Below are 17,619 nucleotides of genomic sequence, written 5' to 3' on the forward strand. Positions count from 1 at the left end.
ATACTTAGAATTGTAAACCAGGATCAGAACTTGAGCAATCTGAACAGATAATCGTCTGCTTTCTTCATTCCAGTTACTATTGTGACAAGGCCCGGCATGGCCAGGTGGTTGTGGCACTCGACTCGTAATACGAGGGTCGCGGGTTGGAATCCTCGTCACACCAAACATGTTCGCCCTTACAGGCGTGGGGGCGTTATAACTTGCGGGCAATCCCATTATTCGTTGGTTAAAAGAGTAGCCCAAGAGTTGGCGTGGGTAGTGATGACTAGCTGCCTTCCCTCTAGTCTTACACTGCTAAATTAGGGACGGCTAGCGCAGATATAGCACTCAAGTAACTTTGCGCGAAATTAAAAACAAACAATAATACTGTGACTTACTGTGATAAGTGAGTTACTTCCTACCGAAAAGACCTTCGCGTGGATTTACATTGTCTCCCTCCCCTCAAGATAGTTGAATGTTATATTTTTCTCTATTTCGGTTTGGGACCATATTTGGAAATATATGAATCCATAATTTCTTAATTCGTATTCTACTACTGCAAATTTTTGTTCTGCGCGTTACCCTTCTCGACTCGCAGTCTGTGGTTTTTGCGTTTGATTCTCTATCCCCCTCCCCGCCAACATGCTCTCTCTTTCAGCCGTCTGGGCGTTATTATGTCTCGATAAATCCCGCTATTCGTTGATAAAAAGGGTGGTTCAGTAATTGGCAGTGTGTGGTGGTGACTAGCTGTTGGTTTTTTAGTCGTTCACTGCTAGCTCAGGGACGGCTAGCAGAGACAGCTCTCGTGTAGTTTTGAGAGACATTCAGACCAAACCTCGCTTTGGATGCATTTATATGAAATGAACCTTCTAGTCGGAAGAAGTATATTAATAAGTACAACATATTGTAGAATAAATTAAGAAAATAAAGTGTTTGGTGAATAAAAGTTTCAATTTTAATATTCAGGCCGATCTGGTAGAATTTTACTATTTATGGAAAAAGACACCAGGTGTGCTGCTACTACGCGACCTCACAGACGACGACGTCAGAATGTTCTTCGTCGCATCAAGTCAAGCCCAAAGCCTAACAAGTCTGCTTCGAACGAGTTTAGTAAGTATATACCTCATTGAAAATTGTTCCTTTTTTTATTTATTTTTACTATATACATCACGAGACCCCTTAGTTTTTACTGTATCGTAAATGCATTCTTATTTAATATTTTAGGTTAACAATCGCTTTTTGCCTATCTATTATTATATTATCCTCATACGCTTCCTTCCTTAAGTACATTTTATAGCATATTTCAGTGAATAGTGGTTGGAAGCTGCTGTTCTGTTATTGTCATTATTTTACTAAGTAAGCTTAGCTAAATATTATGTCCCCCAGTAATAACATCGAGAGATACTAGGACTAAATTCGGAGCTTCGTCTATGCGAGTTGCACAGTGCAGATATCATGTTGTGCAGCTTTGCGCATGAAAACAATTCACAAGTTGAAGATAGTACTTTCAAGTATCCTTACAGACATTATTTGTCTGTGGGGGGGGGGAAATGATGTGTTTTATCTTTTTAAAATAATTTTCAGTGGTTGTTATATTAGTATTCGATGTTTGGTCTACATCAAACACGCTTGACTCAATCCAGGAAGAGAAAGATTACCTCACTGGTTCTCTGGTTCTTTGGAATGATTGTAAAATTAATTCGAATAAAACTAGATGCAGGGCTTCCTCTAGTGTTTTGTTTCGAGTAACAATACCAATATCGTGTGTCATGCTTTGTTGTAGCCTGCAGTGTGTAATTCATCTCGTGATTCATGTGTGCACAATTTTACTGAAGCCGCTACAATACAAACTGTAACATTAAGCGTTCCTTATGTGACGTCATTTTAGCGTATACTGACTGACAACGCCCTTCTATATAGAGGTGCGAGTTGTTAAAACAGGTGACCCTCCAGGCAGTCATCGACCCCATTTAGGGTAAAAATAGAAATAGATATTGTTTTACTGATCCCTTCCCTAAGAATGACTAACATTTCTAACAATTGCGAGTCACAGTTGTCATTGAAAAGTTATGACGTAAATAGGCCACTACTATGTCCGTTATATCCCACTTGACCTAATGACCTCTTTTTACTGGAAGAAAAGTCTCATCGATAGTGGATAATGACAGATGGAGTGTGGTTGTCAAATTATACCACTTTTCATCTGGTGTTGGTTTTAGACTAGAAAGTAACATTGAAATATTTCCTTTGAGGGGATGAAATTCAGCATTTGTGTGACATAATAAATTATAAGAATGTTACTAAAATTTTTAAAATTTTGAAATATGTTTATTTTAGCAAATTTAAAGGAAACCTATATCACAAAAGTAACTTGCGTTGTATGAATATATTTTTTTTGGCCATCTGAGAATAATTTAGTTTCGTATTGCTTATTAAATTTGAAAAACCCTCCCCTGTGGCACAGCGGCATATCTGCGAACTTACAATGTTATAGATCAGTTCGATACCCGTCGTGGACAGAGCACAAATATCTCATTCTGTCGTTTGGTGCTTAACTTCAAACAGCAATAACTGGTAAAAACGACTGTACTGGATACAACAGCTTCTCCAGCTCTTCTCGTTCATTCTCGGACAAGCTGGCGAAAGGTAATTATCATTACTATCCATAACTGGTAATCCAAGTAATCATTGGCCCATAGTTGTGAATTAAAAAAAAAAGAAAAAAGACACCAAGTAAGATAAATAAATATTGGGAATTTAAAAACTTGCAAATAGGAATTGTGAGAAAAAAAAGTAAAGAAACGTGGCTGGAAATACATTAGACATTATGTACAGAAACTATATCCATTATCTTCTACACCTAATGTAATGCTACGAAACAGCATTGTAGTTTTTGAAAATAATGTCTACAGTATCTCCAGCCTTTTTTTATTTACTGTTCTGGCATGGCCAGGTGGTTAAGACACTCGACTTGTAATCAGAGGGTCGCGGGTTCGAATCCCCGTCACACCAAACATACACGCCATTTCAACCGTGGGGACATTATAATGTGACGATCAATCTCACTATTCGTTGGTAAAAGAGTAGCCCAAGAGTTGGCGGTGGGTGGTGGTGATTAGTTGCCTTCCCTCTAATCTTATGATGCTAAATTAGGGACGGTAAGCGCAGATAGCCCTTTAGTAGCTTTGTGCGTATTTCAAAACAAACGAATCTTTACTTTTTTACGATCTCTACATGTAGGTTGTTAAATTTCCAATTCTTTATTTATCTTTTATAAATGTAATTGAATTCTAAATGGTCGTATATAATTATTACAATATACACATAAATGTGCGTAGTTATATGGACAGGTCTTTATGTATAGATTAAATATGTTCACAATAAGAAACTATAAGTATAGTTAAATAAAATTTAATCAAAAATATGTTTGGAGTAAAAGGGTATGGTCAAAAAAAGGATTGCAACTGCAACTGACATCATATGATGTAAGCATTTGCACGCAACATTTTGAATGGCTGTTCGTCGCAAATATTCACGAATCTGTGCGATGGCGGGCGGTGGTAGGCAGGTTTACAGAAGCCATATAAAAAGAGGTTGAACGAAGGAATTAAAATTGGCGACAAAGCTGGTAGCTGCACTTGTAGCATTGATAAATGTACAGCAAATATTTATTAATTAGTTAGCTGGGCCACGTTTTTTGTTGAATTTGAGATGTGATAATAAATAAATCAAAATACACAGCCTATCTAATTGAATAATGAACATTTGTAAAATTATTATTAATGCTATATATAGTGTTGTTACTAGGAAGTGACATTCGATAGTAGCAAACATTAGCTTTAGGATCGCAACCATATTATTCAGAACATACCTTCACTTTACAAAAAAAAAACAGATTCTTTAACATGTGTAATAATAGTTTGTCGTCGCTAAAATATTGTTAATAACTTCCTTTATAGTAACGCCATGGAAACTAGATTAACAGTTTCTTGTCATCACCAGTATGCATTTGGTGAAGCTATGCCAAGAAGGAATATGTACGTTGCTTGAGATAATATCACGTGACGCTAAATGCTCTTTAATTGCGAAAATTTTATAAAATGTAGCAAATGTATGCTTTAAAATTGGCAATGATTAATAACTATCTACTCGTGTGATTCGTTTGGAAACTTGACTTATAAACCGCTAATTTAGTTTGTTTGTCCTATTCCAGAAGCTATATATCAGCACGTTCCTTTCACCTTGTAGTGTTGCCACTCTAAATCAGCCGTGTTTAATACGAATGTTAAGAAACTGGGCCAATTTTACTAGTTGATGAAACTGCAGTAAAAATTTTAGAAAGATAGCTCACGTGACCTTTTTAGGGATGCGCAAAAATGGTGATCAAGAGTTGTAAAGGTTTATCACTGTACCAAATTTGAAAAACTATCCATGAAAGTTAATTATGTTTTTATATCGAGTGCGAAGAAGAAACTGCGAGAATATTAAAACAAAACTGGAGATTTTATATCTCGTGTATTTCTTAATGGATTGCCTTAAAACTTGGTATGTGAAGTAAGAGTCCAGTAGGGCGCATCCACGTAAAATGTTTTAATTAACTCAATTCAAGCTACAGCAAGTGGAAAAATTGCTGAATTTTTGCTCCTTTTAATAACGCAGTGTGTTCTGCAGGTTATTTTGGTTTTATCTAAGGCTTAGTGTACTGTCTGTTGTAAACCGTTATCAATATATACTCATTAAGCTAGGCCTAACTTTTAAAGTTATTATTTAATCCATGTACACAACTTAGTGTAAAAATACTTATTACAGCTAGTTAAAAATGGTTTGGTATAACTAAATTAGTCTTGCAAATATGTTACAAATTTAAATGTAAGTGTAAAAGTATACAAAACGCTAACTACATCGTATTAAAATATGTTTTGTTCCTAATACTTCAGATGGCGTTGGTTTCCGTTGCTTATATACCAAATATAAATACCATTTTGATTGGTTTGTTGGTTTGGTGTTTTATGGCGCAAAGCAACTAGGCTATCTTTGCTATACCATTTTGATGACTGTCGCGCAAATCTTCTGGATTCTGGTTTTGTAAGTACGTTATTTTCATAAACAAGAGTTTTATTTTGTTTATGAAAGTAAAAGTTTGTGCGAGCAGGTACCTTAAAATTTAACGCTTTTTTCCCATAAACAAACTTTTTCTTGAACATTTAAAAATAAACGTAAATCGTGTTTATGACAGAATAAAGAAAATGTGATTGTTTGCGAAAATAAGTGTTAAGTTCAAAATTTCCTTTTGTTGAAAATAATTTCTGGAATAACGTACTATTCGTAGTTAATTCATTTTAACGATATTGTTCTTTCTGTTTATTCTACGTAATTTAATGTGTTGCTTTACTCATGGCCACCAAAGAAAAAGTTTATTTCAACAAGAACGAAATTTAATGGACCATTTTCTAACTTTTAGTAAATTACTTACAGGCTTCGCTTAAAAAGAATAACATATAAACACGTAATAACGACAGGAGCAGCCAACTGAACGTAAACGTCTAGCCTGTCGTCGCGACAACGAATGATATCGTCTCGTGATAAAATACAAAGAATAGTTTAAGGCTTAAAGCAAGTGAGTTTTAACATTAATGTTATCTAGGTTGCGTGACAAAACGAAGCACGCCAATCAATCAAGCTTTTTTTTTTTCTTTTTTTTCCTCGATCTACACTCGAAGTAACCATAACGTGTAGGGCTCCGAAGCGAAATCAACCTAAGTAGAAGTTGCTAAAAATTTGTTTTTATTCCCACTTGTTTGATCTATTTCAGTTTGTTTGATTAACGTTTTATTAATTTTCAAGGAGGTTTCGGAGTGTACCGGTTATGATAGACGTGTTTAACCATTTGAAGATGTACGGCGTGTTTTATTTATCAAAGTCAGAATTTATTTACGTCAAAATCCCCAACCAGGAAAGAGGAGAACATACGTAAAATAACTGGTTTTAAACAAAGAATAAAATATTTACGTACACGATGGGGATTAACATGTGATTTATTTCAAGTTTATAGTATGGCTTTTGTAGGAGATAATTTAGTTTTTACGTAGAAGTACTGGAACCGCGAGGAAATAAGGCCTAAGATATCGTTAACATGAAATTACACCATAAAACTGTGTATTTTAATATTTATAAGTAATGGGTTTATTGTTATTTTTAAGTTGCTTATTGCTTTTTGAAATTTAAGATCAAATGTTTCCAGAACTAAGCTTATTGGTATGCACGTGATATTTACCCATAATGAAAAAATAGTTTCATATTTTTGTGAAGTAGATCGCTCTGGTATATAGTTTAATTATTTGTTTGGATCATTTAAATGTTTTTCTTTTATTGGTCATCTAACGCTGCTATTGAAAGTCTGTTTTTAGTTAATTGTTATAATCTGTATACTGTAAGAGATCCCTTAAAAATAAGCGTAATTGTTGATTAGCAAAAGTAACATAAATAGGTGATAGATTGACGAGAAACAGTTTAGGTAACTTGGTTGTTTACCCAAGCATTCATTAAGTACGTTTGGCCATGGGTGACTACACAACTCTACATGATGCTATCCATAATAACAAGGGGAGTATAAATATTTATATGTGTAGCGCGGGGGGGGGGATATAGTATTTTGTGACCACCAAACTTAATACTTTGGAAAGTATTTATTAAGTGGTTGCACAATGTGTGTAATATTTACCATAAACACGTCTAATTATGAGAATTATTTCATATGTATATTAGTCTTAAGACTATTTATTACAATACTGTTATAATCTATATGATAGAAACAAACAAAAAAAGTCAAGTCATGATGCTTTCAGTAATGAAAACAACAGTAGTTGTAACAATCTGCATTGTTAATGTATTTTGTTAATATTGTGTGTCCAATAACTTTCTTTTAACCTTACTCAAATTAATCAAAAACTATTATCAAGTTTAATCATTATATATCTTCTAACTCCAAAACTCCTTTAGGTTGTGCGTGTAGGTGGCCTGTTGGGTAGTGTATCAGGCTGTAGCTTAATAGTTCAGGGTTTGAGCTTGTTATATACTGCTGAATTTGCTTTGTACTTTAAACTGTAAATGTGTTATAAAAGTAAGTCATTCTTTCTGATTGGGAGATGGTATAGATTTGTTACTGTCCTTCTTGTTAGAAGTTCTAAATTAAAGATGACCATGATATAACTGGGTTTTATCACAATTTCATTTAGTCCATTTTTTGCATAAGGTTCTTCCAACTAACAGTAGTAAATACCAAAATTCTATTATCAAAAATCTTGTGTTCAATTTAGATAGTTGTGTAACTTAAAAAATAGTTTTTTGTTATGTTTTTGCCACATGTTGCATAAAGAATTGCTGGCAGATTAATTGCTAATAATATGTGGAAATTTTTCACATGTTAAAACATTAGCACCACCAAATATATTTTAATTTTCATGAATAGACCTCAGCTCAGCGAGTGAAGAAGAGGAATCCGATGACTCTGACTCAAAAGATTTGAGTGGTTATGTCTGCCACCACTGCTGTACTAAAAGTAAGTGGTTTCCACTTTCAAAACAGGACATAACCAGCTGTATTGTTGAAAACTACAAAACAAAAGTTGTGTTGCATGCAGAGTTCTCTACTTCATGCTGTTTTATATATGCTGACTGTTTATTGTGTGTGTTTGAAAACATGTTAGTTAAATAGTATTTGTTTTCACTATCATAAAATTGTGTAACCCAAGTATCATGAGGAACTCCCTTACATTGGGTGGCTGCTGATTTAGGTGGTCCAGCTTTCATACACAATTTTCAACTTGTTTCTTTCAATTACTTGAATTAAAGGGCATGTTTAAAACACTGCAAGTAATAAATTTGAATTAACTATTTCTTCAAAACTTTAACAACAAAAAGAATAATATAGCAGTTCTATGTCACTAACTAGAAGATTTGATACACAACTTTTTAAGCTTCCAAAGACTGGCACCATGCTGGTAGAAACAAGGCTCTTCTATGTACGGAATGCCGTCTTTTCTTCAAAAAATACGGAGAGCTACCTCCTCTGCAGAAGAATGGAGAGCCTTCTCCAATCACACTCAAGTCTATTAAACAAGAAGAAGAAAAGCAGTCTCTTAATGGATCGCACGTCATGCAGACTCGAAGAAGTAAAGAGGTATCAATGGTTCATTTGATGTTTGTTTGTGTTATAACAGACTGATATGAGACATCATAGACTGCTAATATATGAAGAAGTAAAGAGGTATCAATGGTTCATTTGATGTTTGTTTGTGTTATAACAGACTGATATGAGACATCATAGACTGCTTATATATGAAGAAGTAAAGAGGTATCAATGGTTCATTTGATGTTTGTTTGTGTTATAACAGACTGATATGAGACATCATAGACTGCTAATATATGATGTTTGTTTGTGTTATAACAGACTGATATGAGACATCATAGACTGCTAATATATGAAGAAGTAAAAGAGGTATCAATGGTTCATTTGATGTTTGTTTGTGTTATAACAGACTGATATGAGACATCATAGACTGCTAATATATGATGTTTGTTTGTGTTATAACAGACTGATATGAGACATCATAGACTGCTAATATATGAAGAAGTAAAGAGGTATCAATGGTTCATTTGATGTTTGTTTGTGTTATAACAGACTGATATGAGACATCATAGACTGCTAATATATGATGTTTGTTTGTGTTATAACAGACTGATATGAGACATCATAGACTGCTAATATATGATGTTTGTTTGTGTTATAACAGACTGATATGAGACATCATAGACTGCTAATATATGATGTTTGTTTGTGTTATAACAGACTGATATGAGACATCATAGACTGCTAATATATGAAGAAGTAAAGAGGTATCAATGGTTCATTTGATGTTTGTTTGTGTTATAACAGACTGATATGAGACATCATAGACTGCTAATATATGATGTTTGTTTGTGTTATAACAGACTGATATGAGACATCATAGACTGCTAATATATGATGTTTGTTTGTGTTATAACAGACTGATATGAGACATCATAGACTGCTAATATATGATGTTTGTTTGTGTTATAACAGACTGATATGAGACATCATAGACTGCTATATGATGTTTGTTTTGTTATAACAGACTGATATGAGACATCATAGACTGCTAATTGATGTTTGTTTGTGTTATAACAGACTGATATGAGACATCATAGACTGCTAATTGATGTTTGTTTGTGTTATAACAGACTGATATGAGACATCATAGACTGCTAATTGATGTTTGTTTGTGTTATAACAGACTGATATGAGACATCATAGACTGCTAATATATGATGTTTGTTTGTGTTATAACAGACTGATATGAGACATCATAGACTGCTAATATATGATGTTTGTTTGTGTTATAACAGACTGATATGAGACATCATAGACTGCTAATATATGATGTTTGTTTGTGTTATAACAGACTGATATGAGACATCATAGACTGCTAATATATGATGTTTGTTTTGTTATAACAGACTGATATGAGACATCATAGACTGCTAATATATGATGTTTGTTTGTGTTATAACAGACTGATATGAGACATCATAGACTGCTAATATATGATGTTTGTTTGTGTTATAACAGACTGATATGAGACATCATAGACTGCTAATATATGATGTTTGTTTGTGTTATAACAGACTGATATGAGACATCATAGACTGCTAATATATGATGTTTGTTTGTGTTATAACAGACTGATATGAGACATCATAGACTGCTATATGATGTTTGTTTTGTTATAACAGACTGATATGAGACATCATAGACTGCTAATTGATGTTTGTTTGTGTTATAACAGACTGATATGAGACATCATAGACTGCTAATTGATGTTTGTTTGTGTTATAACAGACTGATATGAGACATCATAGACTGCTAATATATGATGTTTGTTTGTGTTATAACAGACTGATATGAGACATCATAGACTGCTAATATATGATGTTTGTTTGTGTTATAACAGACTGATATGAGACATCATAGACTGCTAATACTGCTATGATGTTTGTTTGTGTTATAACAGACTGATATGAGACATCATAGACTGCTATTTGATGTTTGTTTGTGTTATAACAGACTGATATGAGACATCATAGACTGCTAATATATGATGTTTGTTTGTGTTATAACAGACTGATATGAGACATCATAGACTGCTAATATATGATGTTTGTTTGTGTTATAACAGACTGATATGAGACATCATAGACTGCTAATATATGATGTTTGTTTGTGTTATAACAGACTGATATGAGACATCATAGACTGCTAATATATGATGTTTGTTTGTGTTATAACAGACTGATATGAGACATCATAGACTGCTAATATATGATGTTTGTTTGTGTTATAACAGACTGATATGAGACATCATAGACTGCTAATATATGATGTTTGTTTGTGTTATAACAGACTGATATGAGACATCATAGACTGCTAATATATGATGTTTGTTTGTGTTATAACAGACTGATATGAGACATCATAGACTGCTAATATATGATGTTTGTTTGTGTTATAACAGACTGATATGAGACATCATAGACTGCTAATATATGATGTTTGTTTGTGTTATAACAGACTGATATGAGACATCATAGACTGCTAATATATGATGTTTGTTTTGTTATAACAGACTGATATGAGACATCATAGACTGCTAATATATGATGTTTGTTTGTGTTATAACAGACTGATATGAGACATCATAGACTGCTAATATATGATGTTTGTTTGTGTTATAACAGACTGATATGAGACATCATAGACTGCTAATATATGATGTTTGTTTGTGTTATAACAGACTGATATGAGACATCATAGACTGCTAATATATGATGTTTGTTTTGTTATAACAGACTGATATGAGACATCATAGACTGCTAATATATGATGTTTGTTTGTGTTATAACAGACTGATATGAGACATCATAGACTGCTAATATATGATGTTTGTTTGTGTTATAACAGACTGATATGAGACATCATAGACTGCTAATATATGATGTTTGTTTGTGTTATAACAGACTGATATGAGACATCATAGACTGCTATTTGATGTTTGTTTGTGTTATAACAGACTGATATGAGACATCATAGACTGCTAATATGATGTTTGTTTGTGTTATAACAGACTGATATGAGACATCATAGACTGCTATATATGATGTTTGTTTGTGTTATAACAGACTGATATGAGACATCATAGACTGCTAATATATGATGTTTGTTTGTGTTATAACAGACTGATATGAGACATCATAGACTGCTAATATATGATGTTTGTTTGTGTTATAACAGACTGATATGAGACATCATAGACTGCTAATATATGATGTTTGTTTGTGTTATAACAGACTGATATGAGACATCATAGACTGCTAATATATGATGTTTGTTTGTGTTATAACAGACTGATATGAGACATCATAGACTGCTAATATATGATGTTTGTTTGTGTTATAACAGACTGATATGAGACATCATAGACTGCTAATATATGATGTTTGTTTGTGTTATAACAGACTGATATGAGACATCATAGACTGCTAATATATGATGTTTGTTTGTGTTATAACAGACTGATATGAGACATCATAGACTGCTAATATATGATGTTTGTTTGTGTTATAACAGACTGATATGAGACATCATAGACTGCTAATATATGATGTTTGTTTGTGTTATAACAGACTGATATGAGACATCATAGACTGCTAATATATGATGTTTGTTTGTGTTATAACAGACTGATATGAGACATCATAGACTGCTAATATATGATGTTTGTTTGTGTTATAACAGACTGATATGAGACATCATAGACTGCTAATATATGATGTTTGTTTGTGTTATGTTATAACAGACTGATATGAGACATCATAGACTGCTAATATATGATGTTTGTTTTGTTATAACAGACTGATATGAGACATCATAGACTGCTAATATATGATGTTTGTTTGTGTTATAACAGACTGATATGAGACATCATAGACTGCTAATATATGATGTTTGTTTGTGTTATAACAGACTGATATGAGACATCATAGACTGCTAATATATGATGTTTGTTTTGTTATAACAGACTGATATGAGACATCATAGACTGCTAATATATGATGTTTGTTTTGTTATAACAGACTGATATGAGACATCATAGACTGCTAATATATGATGTTTGTTTGTGTTATAACAGACTGATATGAGACATCATAGACTGCTAATATATGATGTTTGTTTGTGTTATAACAGACTGATATGAGACATCATAGACTGCTAATATATGATGTTTGTTTTGTTATAACAGACTGATATGAGACATCATAGACTGCTAATATATGATGTTTGTTTGTGTTATAACAGACTGATATGAGACATCATAGACTGCTAATATATGATGTTTGTTTGTGTTATAACAGACTGATATGAGACATCATAGACTGCTAATATATGATGTTTGTTTTGTTATAACAGACTGATATGAGACATCATAGACTGCTAATATATGATGTTTGTTTTGTTATAACAGACTGATATGAGACATCATAGACTGCTAATATATGATGTTTGTTTGTGTTATAACAGACTGATATGAGACATCATAGACTGCTAATATATGATGTTTGTTTTGTTATAACAGACTGATATGAGACATCATAGACTGCTAATATATGATGTTTGTTTTGTTATAACAGACTGATATGAGACATCATAGACTGCTAATATATGATGTTTGTTTGTGTTATAACAGACTGATATGAGACATCATAGACTGCTAATATATGATGTTTGTTTGTGTTATAACAGACTGATATGAGACATCATAGACTGCTAATATATGATGTTTGTTTTGTTATAACAGACTGATATGAGACATCATAGACTGCTAATATATGATGTTTGTTTGTGTTATAACAGACTGATATGAGACATCATAGACTGCTAATATATGATGTTTGTTTGATGTTATAACAGACTGATATGAGACATCATAGACTGCTAATATATGATGTTTGTTTGTGTTATAACAGACTGATATGAGACATCATAGACTGCTAATATATGATGTTTGTTTGTGTTATAACAGACTGATATGAGACATCATAGACTGCTAATATATGATGTTTGTTTGTGTTATAACAGACTGATATGAGACATCATAGACTGCTAATATATGGAAGAAGTAAAGAGGTATATGGTTCATTTGATGTTTGTTTGTGTTATAACAGACTGATATGAGACATCATAGACTGCTAATATATGATGTTTGTTTTGTGTTATAACAGACTGATATGAGACATCATAGACTGCTAATATATGATGTTTGTTTGTGTTATAACAGACTGATATGAGACATCATAGACTGCTAATATATGATGTTTGTTTGTGTTATAACAGACTGATATGAGACATCATCTAATATAGACTGCTAATATATGATGTTTGTTTGTGTTATAACAGACTGATATGAGACATCATAGACTGCTAATATATGATGTTTGTTTGTGTTATAACAGACTGATATGAGACATCATAGACTGCTAATATATGATGTTTGTTTGTGTTATAACAGACTGATATGAGACATCATAGACTGCTAATATATGATGTTTGTTTGTGTTATAACAGACTGATATGAGACATCATAGACTGCTAATATATGATGTTTGTTTGTGTTATAACAGACTGATATGAGACATCATAGACTGCTATTTGATGTTTGTTTGTGTTATAACAGACTGATATGAGACATCATAGACTGCTAATATATGATGTTTGTTTGTGTTATAACAGACTGATATGAGACATCATAGACTGCTAATATATGATGTTTGTTTGTGTTATAACAGACTGATATGAGACATCATAGACTGCTAATATATGATGTTTGTTTGTGTTATAACAGACTGATATGAGACATCATAGACTGCTAATATATGATGTTTGTTTGTGTTATAACAGACTGATATGAGACATCATAGACTGCTAATATATGATGTTTGTTTGTGTTATAACAGACTGATATGAGACATCATAGACTGCTAATATATGATGTTTGTTTTGTTATAACAGACTGATATGAGACATCATAGACTGCTAATATTTGATGTTTGTTTGTGTTATAACAGACTGATATGAGACATCATAGACTGCTAATATATGATGTTTGTTTGTGTTATAACAGACTGATATGAGACATCATAGACTGCTAATATATGATGTTTGTTTGTGTTATAACAGACTGATATGAGACATCATAGACTGCTAATATATGATGTTTGTTTGTGTTATAACAGACTGATATGAGACATCATAGACTGCTAATATATGATGTTTGTTTGTGTTATAACAGACTGATATGAGACATCATAGACTGCTAATATATGATGTTTGTTTGTGTTATAACAGACTGATATGAGACATCATAGACTGCTAATATATGATGTTTGTTTGTGTTATAACAGACTGATATGAGACATCATAGACTGATTGATGTTTGTTTGTGTTATAACAGACTGATATGAGACATCATAGACTGCTAATATGATGTTTGTTTGTGTTATAACAGACTGATATGAGACATCATAGACTAATATATGATGTTTGTTTGTGTTATGCTGATATGAGACATCATAGACTGCTAATATTTGTTTGTTTGTGTTATAACAGACTGATATGAGACATCATAGACTGCTAATATATGATGTTTGTTTGTGTTATAACAGACTGATATGAGACATCATAGACTGCTAATATATGATGTTTGTTTGTGTTATAACAGACTGATATGAGACATCATAGACTGCTAATATATGATGTTTGTTTGTGTTATAACAGACTGATATGAGACATCATAGACTGCTAATATATGATGTTTGTTTGTGTTATAACAGACTGATATGAGACATCATAGACTGCTAATATATGATGTTTGTTTGTGTTATAACAGACTGATATGAGACATCATAGACTGCTAATATATGATGTTTGTTTGTGTTATAACAGACTGATATGAGACATCATAGACTGCTAATATGATGTTTGTTTTGTTATAACAGACTGATATATAACAGACTGATATGAGACATCATAGATGTATGATGTTTGTGTTATAACAGACTGATATGAGACATCATAGACTGCTAATATATGATGTTTGTTTGTGTTATAACAGACTGATATGAGACATCATAGACTGCTAATATATGATGTTTGTTTGTGTTATAACAGACTGATATGAGACATCATAGACTGCTAATATATGATGTTTGTTTGTGTTATAACAGACTGATATGAGACATCATAGACTGCTAATATATGATGTTTGTTTGTGTTATAACAGACTGATATGAGACATCATAGACTGCTAATATATGATGTTTGTTTGTGTTATAACAGACTGATATGAGACATCATAGACTGCTAATATATGATGTTTGTTTGTGTTATAACAGACTGATATGAGACATCATAGACTATTTGATGTTTGTTTGTGTTATAACAGCTGATATGAGACATATGATGTTTGTTTGTGTTATAACAGACTGATATGAGACATCATAGACTGCTAATATATGATGTTTGTTTGTGTTATAACAGACTGATATGAGACATCATAGACTGCTAATATATGATGTTTGTTTGTGTTATAACAGACTGATATGAGACATCATAGACTGCTAATATATGATGTTTGTTTGTGTTATAACAGACTGATATGAGACATCATAGACTGCTAATATATGATGTTTGTTTGTGTTATAACAGACTGATATGAGACATCATAGACTGCTAATATATGATGTTTGTTTGTGTTATAACAGACTGATATGAGACATCATAGACTGCTAATATATGAGACAGACTGATATGAGACATCATAGACTGCTAATATATGATGTTTGTTTGTGTTATAACAGACTGATATGAGACATCATGACTGTTTGTTTGTTTGTGTTATAACAGACTGATATGAGACATCATAGACTGCTAATATATGATGTTTGTTTGTGTTATAACAGACTGATATGAGACATCATAGACTGCTTGATGTTTGTTTGTGTTATAACAGACTGATATGAGACATCATAGACTGCTAATATATGATGTTTGTTTTTGTTATAACAGACTGATATGAGACATCATAGACTGCTAATATATGATGTTTGTTTGTGTTATAACAGACTGATATGAGACATCACTGCTAATATATGAGACTGCTGAATATATGATGTTTGTTTGTGTTATAACAGACTGATATGAGACATCATAGACTGCTAATATATGATGTTTGTTTGTGTTATAACAGACTGATATGAGACATCATAGACTGCTAATATATGATGTTTGTTTGTGTTATAACAGACTGATATGAGACATCATAGACTGCTAATATATGATGTTTGTTTGTGTTATAACAGACTGATATGAGACATCATAGACTGCTAATATATGATGTTTGTTTGTGTTATAACAGACTGATATGAGACATCATAGACTGCTAATATATGATGTTTGTTTGTGTTATAACAGACTGATATGAGACATCATAGACTGCTAATATATGATGTTTGTTTGTGTTATAACAGACTGATATGAGACATCATAGACTGCTAATATATGATGTTTGTTTGTGTTATAACAGACTGATATGAGACATCATAGACTGCTAATATATGATGTTTGTTTGTGTTATAACAGACTGATATGAGACATCATAGACTGCTAATATATGATGTTTGTTTGTGTTATAACAGACTGATATGAGACATCATAGACTGCTAATATATGATGTTTGTTTGTGTTATAACAGACTGATATGAGACATCATAGACTGCTAATATATGATGTTTGTTTGTGTTATAACAGACTGATATGAGACATCATAGACTGCTAATATATGATGTTTGTTTGTGTTATAACAGACTGATATGAGATGTTTGTTTGTGTTATCATAGACTGCTAATATATGATGTTTGTTTGTGTTATAACAGACTGATATGAGACATCATAGACTGCTAATATATGATGTTTGTTTGTGTTATAACAGACTGATATGAGACATCATAGACTGCTAATATATGATGTTTGTTTGTGTTATAACAGACTGATATGAGACATCATAGACTGCTAATATATGATGTTTGTTTGTGTTATAACAGACTGATATGAGACATCATAGACTGCTAATATATGATGTTTGTTTTGTTATAACAGACTGATATGAGACATCATAGACTGCTAATATATGATGTTTGTTTGTGTTATAACAGACTGATATGAGACATCATAGACTGCTAATATATGATGTTTGTTTGTGTTATAACAGACTGATATGAGACATCATAGACTGCTAATATATGATGTTTGTTTGTGTTATAACAGACTGATATGAGACATCATAGACTGCTAATATATGATGTTTGTTTGTGTTATAACAGACTGATATGAGACATCATAGACTGCTAATATATGATGTTTGTTTGTGTTATAACAGACTGATATGAGACATCATAGACTGCTAATATATGATGTTTGTTTGTGTTATAACAGACTGATATGAGACATCAT

General features: G+C 32.2%; 1 protein-coding gene across 1 annotated transcript in view; it reads left to right on the plus strand.

Moving 5' to 3' along the window:
- The first annotated feature begins 971 nt into the window (after nucleotides 1-971).
- The window catches only part of LOC143228498 (arginine-glutamic acid dipeptide repeats protein-like), a 45,501-nt gene continuing 28,853 nt past the window's right edge, over nucleotides 972-17,619 (plus strand). The window contains exons 1-3 of the mRNA XM_076459749.1: nucleotides 972-1,089; nucleotides 7,448-7,537; nucleotides 7,955-8,157. Coding sequence (XP_076315864.1) covers nucleotides 972-1,089; nucleotides 7,448-7,537; nucleotides 7,955-8,157 — 411 coding nt within the window. The remainder of the gene's footprint in view (nucleotides 1,090-7,447; nucleotides 7,538-7,954; nucleotides 8,158-17,619) is intronic.

The sequence above is a fragment of the Tachypleus tridentatus genome, chromosome 10 (assembly GCF_004210375.1).
Source record: "Tachypleus tridentatus isolate NWPU-2018 chromosome 10, ASM421037v1, whole genome shotgun sequence".
NCBI classification, from domain to species: Eukaryota; Metazoa; Arthropoda; class Merostomata; order Xiphosura; family Limulidae; genus Tachypleus; species Tachypleus tridentatus.